Source organism: Symphalangus syndactylus, chromosome 7 (genome assembly GCF_028878055.3).
Source record: "Symphalangus syndactylus isolate Jambi chromosome 7, NHGRI_mSymSyn1-v2.1_pri, whole genome shotgun sequence".
NCBI lineage: Eukaryota > Metazoa > Chordata > Mammalia > Primates > Hylobatidae > Symphalangus > Symphalangus syndactylus.
Window position 1 is genome coordinate 29,401,422 of NC_072429.2, and position 9,871 is coordinate 29,411,292.

A 9,871-nucleotide genomic window follows, 5' to 3' on the forward strand; every position below is an offset into this window, starting at 1 on the left:
TTTTGTGTGGGGCAGAGGTAGGATGGAAAAATCCATGCAGAAAGAGAGAGGAAAGATTGACAGGGAGAGAGAAGGAAGGAGGAAAGGAAAAAAGCAAGAGAGGGGAGGAGTGGAGAGAGAGAGGTAGAGAGTGTACTCGTGTGCTGAGGGTGCTATAACGGAGTACTGCACACTGGGTGGCTTCAAAACAGACACTTATTTTCTCACAGTTCTAGAGGCTAGGAGTCCAAGGTCAAGGTGCTGGAAGGGTTATTTCTGAAGCCTCTCTCTGTGGCTTGCAGGTGGCCACCCTCTTGCTGTGTTCTCGCGTGGCCTTTCCGATGCACTGCTGCCTCCCTGGTGTCTGCATATCCAACTCTGCTCTTCTTATGAGAACACCAGATTGGATTAGGTGGCCTCATTCTATCCTAATCTCCTCTTTAAAGACCTTATCTCTAAATATGGTCACATTCTGAGGTACTCAGGGTTAGGGCTTCAGCATATGATTTTTTTTTTTTAAATGATGAGTGCACAGTTCAGTCCCTAACAGAGAGATGAAAGAAAGGGAGAAAGCAGGCGTGTAGAGACTTGGGGTTACAGGAGAACAGGGGTGCCAGCAGAGGGAGGAGGGAGTGGGTCGGTTTGAGGGAGCAGTGCACTCAAACTTTTGTTCCGAAAAACCCACACTAGAGGCATGTTCAGAGAACACGGGGCCAGCCTCACCCCTGTCACCCCGAGGTGCTGAGCTATAGGTCAGGAAGCGTCAGGGACAGCGGGGACCCAGCTGTGTGTTAAGTGGTGGAGGCTGTGCATACCCTGCACCTGCACCCCTGGGACTGCTGGCAGGAGTCCCGGGTGCAGGAAGCTGCCCAGCCAGTGGCAGGCACCCCAAAACACAGCTCCCAAGCACAGCTTCTCCTGGGCCCCAGGGCCCAGGTGGGTGTCTCTCTACAAGCGAACAGTGGGAGGCAGCTGCTCTGAGTGGGGGCTGCTGTGATGACATTGGGCTGCCACCTGCCTCCTCACAGCCATTCCAAGAAGGGAGTTGCTGCAGCCCTCATTTCTCTTGGAGGTTGCCAGGCCTCATAGGATTGAAGAGACTTGCCCGACATTGCACAGTTGTGAGTGGAGGAGCTAGGACTTGAACCCAGGTCTCACCCAGCTGAGCGAGACAGCCTCCTGCCCTGGGGCCACTCAGTCTCCAGTCTGCCATCAAAGATTCCCCACCTCCTAACTGGGGGACATGGACGCCCTGGGGAAGTGATGGATGAAACCTCATCATCACATCTTGAGCTCTGCTATTCTAAACCGGCTTATGCACCTGCACTCTGGGCCAGGCGATGACGAGCAAGGCAGATGGCAGTTTTGCCTCCAGGAGCTCACATTCTGCTGGGGCAGCGACTCTGGGATATGTGTCACTGCAACAGCGATACGTGCTGTGAAGGAGAGGCTCGGTGCTCAGAAGAGAGTAACAAGAGGATTTGACGTAGTCTGGGAAATCCAGGAAGGTTTCCCTGAGGAGGTGACATTTGAGCTGAGACATGAAGGAGGAACAGGACTTAACCAGGCTGTGAGGGCAAATGATGAAGGAGCTTTCCTGGTCCCAGGACCCACTAGTAAAGAGGCTCTGTCATGGGAGAGGGCCCTGCGGGTTGAAGGAACTTAAAGGTTTGTGTGCTTGGGGCCCAAGGAGCTATGAGATGAGGCTGGAAAGCCAGGAAGAGCCCATCTGTGCCCAGGCCACATAGCCTTGGTCAGGACTTTGGTCTGTATTCCATAGGAAGAGGACAGTGGTGACATGAGGCAATTCTCTGTTGACAAGGATTGATCACTGTTTGGGATATCTTTAGGCAGGAGAGAGGTGTATTTCCTGCAAGGGGCCCATAGATGCTTCTGAAGCTGTTAATCTACTGTTTGACCTGCATGGGGATTACTTAGTGTATTCACGTTGTGATAATTTATCTAGTTGTATGTTTATGATTTGTTCACCTTTTTCTGTGTATATTACATTTGAATTTTTAAAATAGTTTTAAAAAATGAAAGTCACTCTAGAAGCAAATGGGTGTCGTAGTTAGAAGATTTAAAGGTTGTCCTGAAGAAAGATGGTAAAAGCTTGGAGCAGGGAGTAGTCAGGGCTGATGGAGTGAAGCTGATGAGAAATGTGCAGAAGAGAAAATAGATAGGAGTTGAAGATCCGTTGCTTGGCAGGGGATGACGCCCCGTGTCAGGCTTGTGCAATCTGATTGAGTGAGATGCCGTCCCTTGTGGAAGGGAGCGTGGGCCAGAGTAGCTGAGGGACTGTTTCTGCTTTAGAAAAAGGAAAACAGTGCTGGACGAGGGCCCTGGTAGGGCTGAGTTGGATCATCGCAGATGTGGCCTGTGGCTGGTTGCTGCGCTGGGAGGCCCAGTGCTGACATGCTGATGAGGATCCTGCCCAAACTCCAGCCCCTCAGTGGCTCATTTGCACAACTCCCTTGAGAGCACAGCCTTTCCCAGTTGCAACCTGACATCTGCACCCAGCTGTAACCTGCCCCAGAAGGTCTCTATCCTGGCTTCCAGCAACCACTGCAACTTGGCAGCTGTTCTGAGCTGGGGAAGGTGGTGGTGAAGGAGGCGGATTGCATTGTCCTTCTAGATGGAGCTGAAGAAGATGGCTTTTTGGCCCTAAGAATTTGTTTTAGTTTCTGATGCCATGAAGCTTCTTGGGGAAAATCTCAGCTCTTTGTGTTATTCCTGCCCTCCCTATGTGCTTGCCTTTTGTCCACTTTAATATGTGGTAGTGACCCTCTCAAGAAGGGAAGGAAGTCAAGGAGAGCAGGCACTGGAACTCCCATCTATGCAGTTGGCTTCCCCTTAAACCCTAACAGCTTGGGGGCCTGCGGGTGGGACAGTCATTCTTTGCCCCTTAAAAAACAATGGATCAACTAATACGTGTTGAGCACCTACTGTGTACTAGGCACTGTTCTGGAAGCCAAAGATGTATCAGTGAACCAAACAGATACTGACCCCACCCTGCTTCCACTCTGGAGGGGAATGGAGAGACAGAAAGTAAAAATCAACTGGATAAGTAAATAAATTATATATGTTGGAAGACAGTAAGTGATATGAAAAGAAAAGAAGAGGTATATTAGGACAAAAAGGTCAGGGAATGTCAGGGTGGGGGCTGTTGTAATTTTAAATAAGGTAGTCAGGGCAAAGCCTTGTGGAGATGGTGAGAACATGAAGGTAATAGTAACACAGCAAGGACAGAATCCATGAAATATGCCACACACATGGACAACCAACATGAACAAAATGTAGCTGCTGCTTTGTTTAAATTTTGTTTTAATCTAAACAGGCAATACACATACATGCTCTTGTTAAAAAAAAAAAATGGAATGTTCAAGGGCTGGGCGTGGTAGCTCACACGTATAATCCCAGCACTTTGGGAGGCCAAGGCAGGCAGATCACCTGAGGTCAGAGTTCGAGACTGGCCTGACCAACATGGCGAAACCCCGTCTCTACTAAAAATACAAAAATTAGCTGGGCATGGTGGTGGGCGCCTGTAATCCCAACTACTCGGGAGGCTGAGGCAAGAGAATCGTTTGAACTCGGAAGGCAGAGGTTGCAGTAAGCCGAGATCGTGCCATTACACTCCAGCCTGGGGGACAGAGCAAGACTCCATCTCAAAAAAAAAAAAAAAAAAAATGGAATATTCACCTGGAACATACCCCTCCCCTCTCGCACCCCATCCCAGCGTAATCTCTTTGGTCTGTATCCTTCCTTTTTTCTGTTATAGACATTTCTACTAGGCGGTGAGCATGCTGACTTATTTTATGTCAACTATCCTCTACAGCTTGTTTGTTCCACCTAACAACTCTTGAACATCTCCCCACGCCAGCCCCTATCAGCCTACTTCGTTCTTTTTAAGTGCTATATCATCTGTCACTTTATAATTTTAGTTATTTTTCTGCTGATGAAATTTTGCTTATTTATAGTTTCTTTGCTGTTACAAACAGTGCTGCAAGGAACAACCTTGCAATTTCATTTTTGTGCACGTGTGCAAATAGTTCTCTAACATAGGTCAGAAGAAGTAGAATTACTAGATCAGAGAACAGTTATTTGTATTTTTTTTATTATACTTTAAGTTCTGGGGCACATGTGCAGAACGTGCAGATTTGTTACATAGGTATACACATGCCATGGTGGTTTACTGCACCCATCAACCCGTCATTTACATTGGGTATTTCTCCTAATGCTATCCCTCCCCTAGCCCCCCACCACCCAACAGGCCCTGGTGTGTAATGTTCCCCTCCCTGTGTCCATGTGTTCTCATTTCATGTTCATCTCCCACTTATGAGTGAGAACATGCGGTGTTTGGTTTTCTGTTCTTGTGTTATTTTGCTAAGAATGATAGTTTCCAGCATCATCCATGTCCCTGCAAAGGACATGAACTCATCCTTTTCTATGGCTGCATAGTATTCCATGGTGTATATGTGCCACATTTTCTTGATCCAGTCTATCATTGATGGGCATTTGGGTTGGTTCCAAGTCTTTGCTGTTGTGAATAGTGCCGCAATAAACATACGTGTGCGTGTGTCTTTATAGTAGAATGATTTATAATCCTTTGGGTATGTATCCAGTAGTGGGGATGCTGGGTCTAATGGTATTTCTAGTTCTAGATCCTCCCTATTTAATAATGGTGCTGGGAAAACTGTCTAGCCATATGCAGAAAGCTGAAACTGGAACCCTTCCTTGCAGCTTATACAAAAATTAACTCAAGATGGATTAAAGACTTAAACTAAGACCTAAAACCATAAAAACCCTAGAAGAAAACCTAGACAATACCATTTAGGACATAGGCATGAGCAAAGACTTCATGACTAAAACACCAAAAGCAATGGCAACAAAAGCCAAAATAGACAAATGGGATCTGATTGAACTAAAGAGCTTCTGCACAGCAAAAGAAACTATCATCAGAGTGAACAGGCAACCTACAGAATGGGAGAAAATTTTTGCAATCTATCCATCTGACAAAGGGCTAATATCCCCAATCTACAAAGAACTTAAACAGATTTACAAGAAAAAAACAACCCTATCAAAAAGTGGGTGAAGGATATGAACAGACACTTCTCAAAAGAAGACATTTATGCAGCCAACAAACATATGAAAAAAAGCTCATCATCACTGGTTATTTGTAATTTTAATAGATACTGCCAGCTTGCTCTCCTGACTTCCTCTTGAGAATATAAACACATTATACATACAGTTTCTTTCTAAATGGGACCATACAATATATGACTTTTTCCTATCTGATTTTGACCTGTAAGATATCAGGGATATTTTCTTTCAAACAGGCCTCTGGCCTTCAAGTGAGGTTTATTGCTTTCTCTCCAGGACTTCTCTAGGCCTCGGCCACCGCAGAAGGCACTCCCGGCAAACCCAGTGCCAGGCCGCAGGAGCCTCCCCAGGCCAGGGGGTGCATCCCCACTGCGGCCCCCTGGTGCTGGCCCTCAGCAGTCCCAGCCTCTGGCAGCACCTGCCCCAAAGGTGAGTCCACGGGAAGCCCTCAAGGGCTTTGAACTTCCGGAACAAAAGCCAAGGGCAAAACATTCATGTTTCTTGGTGCCCGCTTGGCTGTGGAGTTTTGGCTCCTGAACTGTAGTGGCTTCAGTCCTGCCCTTGCACCTGACCTGCGGAGGGACCCTGAGCAAGTCCCTCTTGAGTCTGTTTCCTCATTTGTACAGAGGCTATGATGAGCAGTAGTACCAGCCCCATCAGGTTGCTGTGAAGAGCAAGGAAGTGCATTAGTAGAAGCCACCTGGCCTGCGGAAGGCTGTGTACACTTGGCCCCTCCTCGTACCTCTTCTGTGTGGCTGACAGTCTCAGTTTGCCAGTCTTGGGAGTTAGGTCAGAAAGGGATGAGGTGAAGAAGCTGGCTGACCACTCTGTATTCCCACGAGGCATTGGGAAAACTATGGACTGTGCTGCTGCCTTAGCAGGGAAGGGAAGAGGGAGGGGTGACTGGTCAGCTTGAAATGGGGGCATCCACCACACCCCTCCCTGCAGGGCTGATGGTCTGGGTGAGTAGACCCATGGATGGACTTCACAAGAAGCCTTTGTTCTCAGTGGGTGGTCCATCCTTCCTTCTAAAATCGGGAGGATGGCTCCACCTTGATCCCATTGATCAGCATCAAGCTGATGTCTCTCTCCCTCCCTTCTGTTTTCTTCCCAGTTTCCAGAATACAGATCACAGAGGGCTGGAGGGATGATTAGCTCGAAAATCTAGACCTGTCCAAGGGGCTTCTCCTTTTTCTTGAGCTCTCTGGACACTGCAGAGGACCCATGGCCATGGAACCCTGAAGAAGCATGTCTGGCCACCTCTGAGCTCCTCCCACCCTCCTCCAGGAACCTCCACATCTCCAAAAATCTTGTTGACTCAGTGCCTCCTTGGCTTCCTCGGAAGCCCAGAGGGACTACGATCTGATGGCTTCTAGGTGTTGTTTTGTGCAATATACAGCCCCAGGTAGGGAGGGGAGAGTATGAGGAGGGTGAATGGCAGCTTCTCCTCCAGACTCCTATCCCCGAGGTGCTGATGGAGATGCTCAAGGCGGGCAAGCCCCCTCAGGCCAGCACTTCGCTTGCAGAAGCCATCCATTCACTCCTGGGGTGCAGGGCACGCAAGAGAGCTTCCTATTGCTTCTGCTCTCCTCAGAGGTCCCGGGCTGGACAGAGGCTGGTACTTACCCACCCCTTTTAGCTTTTAGGGATTAAGGAAGGGTCAACCAGCCACTGCTGTGGCTCTGCCCAGGGCTTGGTTGAGGGAATGGCTTCTGGCTATATGGCTGCATGTGACAAGCCAAGTCCCCTTCCACCTCTCCCCAAACCCCTGCATCCCCGTATTCACACGGGTCACTCTGACTCAGACAGGTACTATTCGTAGGCAGTGTAGACAGCAGGAGGAGCACCGGGCTTGGGCTTCCTCTGAGCTGTGATGCCAAAGGTTGCGACTCCTGACTCTGGATAATTTCTAGTTGCTCTTTGTTTTCTCTGCCGCACTTTCCTGGTGCCCCATGCTTTTCTCTCTTCCTTCCCTTTTCATTCCCCCTCTAATGTGTGGTGCTTTGGTGAGCAAACCCTCAGCAGTCCTGACCTTCGGGTGACCAGGTGTTTGTGACCTACAAGTCAGAGTCCTCTCTCACAGTCGGCCACTGGATTTCCCTCATTGGCTCTCAGGAGTGTGACCAGAGTAGACTCGGGGCATGGCAATTGGGGTCATATGTTTATTTTTCTTTGTGTTTTGTGACCTCAGCAGGGTGGGAGTCTTCCTCCTTACTCTCTGAGCTAAATCTAGATGAGGTTCCCCCCTTAGGGAGCCCAGCTATTTACAAAGTACACACGAGGGAGCCAGCCTGCCCTAGTGGCTGGACATTGACTTCGGGCTGGACCATTGCCCTCTGAGCAGAGAACAGACCCATTTCTTGGAGCTGCCGAGATCAATGGAGAAGGCAGCCAGCAACAGCTGCACTGGAACAGTCAGAGCTGGGAGCCTCTTCCTCAACCCAGCTTTTTGTCATTCACTTCCTTTTGTTCTGTCTCTGGTCACTGCCCTTACCTGACCCTCACAGAAAGAGAGCTCTGAGCAGGTGAGGGGGTCTGCGGTGGCTCCTGTCTTCCCTGCAGCAGGGAAGGAGGGCCGTGTGGTGCTTTGCTAGATAGGACGGTTTTTGCAAAGCACCTGGAGATGTTTTCTGGGAGATTGACTCCCACCCCACAAAGGTGCTGGGTGGCTCTCCGGACAGGAGCTGGCCTGACTCTCACTCCTCTGAGGCTTTCCTGGGGCCTCCTCCCATCCTGCCATGAGCAATTGTTTGCTCTTGAAAACCTCACTGCAAGGCTGAGGCTGAGTTTCTGATTCACCACCCCAGGGCCTCCTTATAGTTCTCTGCACACAATAGGTGCTTCTTGGATGTTCTCGGGTTTAGAAATAAGTGGAAAATACGGGATGTGCCCCTGGGGGAAAAGCCTGGGTTGGGTTTAGAAAGATCTCAGGAAAATGAATTTCTCTTCCCTCAGGGTGGCTATGATACAGGTTCCCCATGTCCTTGCCGTGGGTCATCCTTGCTGTGGAGATCCATTCCCCACCTTTCCTGTGGCCCAACCTTTTATTTAAATGTGCCACCCTTTGTCTCAAGGCTTGGTTCCTGGAAAGTAAAGGTGAAAACAACCCCTTTCACCCCTCTGCAAAACAAACAAGCAACATCCTCAAAACCCAACCCTATGCCTCCCAGAGGTTCCTGTGGCTTCTCCAGCCTTTCTCCCTCACATCAGGAGGTAGATAGCTCTGAAGTGACAGCACCACAGCCATAGTGACTGCATGAGCCGTCTGAACCTGCAGTCCACCCTCCCCGGAACCACACCAGAAAGAGACCTGGGTTGTTGTTTTCTTGCTTTTTGTTTTGTTTTGTTTTATTATTTTCATATCACCTCCATCCCATAAAGTTGTACTGTGAACTGGAAGATGGTGGAATGTTTTGGAATTTGATAGACTTTCGGCAACCAGTTCTACTGATGCTTCACTCCTGGCTCTGTTCAGGGAGGCTGCCCAGGAGGAAGACTGGCCATTACGCATCCCCTTTTCTTTCCAGTGCCCAGTACGCTGTTTTGAGGTGTCAAATACAAATAAATCTGGGCTTAGGGAAGGAGAGACCTTATTCCAAAGCATGATTGCAGAAGGGGAAAGGGAATACTGCAAAAGGGAGAGGAAGGGGCCTTATGGGAATAGTGAAAAGGCTCAGACCGACCGATGGCAAGATCTGCAAGCACCTCAAAGCCCAGGCAGAAAAGGCCTTTTCTTTTATTGGAAGAAGTAAACATGGCTAGAAAGAACCACGTTCAGGGAATGACTTTGTGCCCAGCATTTTTTTTTTTTTTTTTTTCCAAGGGAGGGGCTGTTTGCTGGCTCAGGCTGAGGGTGGACCAAAGTCCAGAGTCTGGTTGGGAGGAGGGAAGCTTAACTCAAGTTTGGATTAGTGAGTTAGCAAGCTCTTTGTGCAGATGGAGATGTAGGTAAATCTTTGTAAAAGTGAAATTAACCTCCTGCCAATTTTACAACCCAATAATTTTTTTTTTTTAAGGCCCTTGGAGCTGTCTCTAAAACAAACCTCAAGGGATTTAGTGCCCTGTCTCCCTGTCTCTAGAAGCCTTATTCTGGGCACCTGGCTCCATCTTGTAACTGCCTGCTAGCCGTAGGTTCCTTTCAGCCTTGCTGACTTCTGCCTATAAAAGTAAAGCCCTTTTCTGCTCCAGCTCTGAGATACTTGCAGATCTTAAGGTCTGAGACTTACTGATTTTCTGGTTGGAGTGTTTGTATTGCCATAGTCCCTTCCCCCTGAAGCAATAGCCCCTCACCACCTCCTGCAATACGCCTTTCCAATAAAGTCTCTCCCTGCCTACTTCCTAATTTATTCTTATTTGACAGAGGGTTTGGAAGACTTGCAATTTGAAAATTGGGGACCAGTTCCAAAGTCAGTAATTGTGTTAACCATATGTATAACAGCTCTGCTGGACACCCAAGAAAGCCATGGGAACGCCAACTGGAAAGGTCCCCTTCCTGAGGGAACCCTGCGAAGGAGAGGTTCTGTAGAATCCAAGCCCACATTTCCAAAGTCACCCCCAATGCGCCCTCTCACACCGTCCACTGTGCGTTTGTATGTGTCTGGGATCCAGGGCAATGTGAATTTTCTTTTTATTTGGGAGATTGTTCATGGAAAACAGATCTTCTTCTCTCTTGTCCACCTATTAATTGTTTACAATATTTGTACATCTATGCAAAATACTTGAATGGGCCGTGGTGCCTTTTTTCCTTGTTTGTATTTAATTAAAAATGAATTGTTTGTCATTTGCAATGTTA

At 48.4% G+C, this 9,871-nt stretch overlaps 1 protein-coding gene across 2 annotated transcripts in view; it reads left to right on the top strand.

The window, feature by feature from the left end:
- Positions 1–9,871, top strand: part of ADAM19 (ADAM metallopeptidase domain 19) — a 98,334-nt gene extending 88,463 nt beyond the window's left edge. Inside the window, exons 22-23 of one of the 2 annotated variants that reach the window (XM_055285477.2) lie at positions 5,356–5,508; positions 6,194–9,871. In XM_055285477.2, the coding sequence (XP_055141452.1) occupies positions 5,356–5,508; positions 6,194–6,247 (207 nt within the window). In that variant the 3' untranslated portion in view covers positions 6,248–9,871. Of the gene's footprint in view, positions 1–5,355; positions 5,632–6,193 lie in introns of those variants that run through there. The other variant, XM_055285476.2, reaches the window with a different exon arrangement.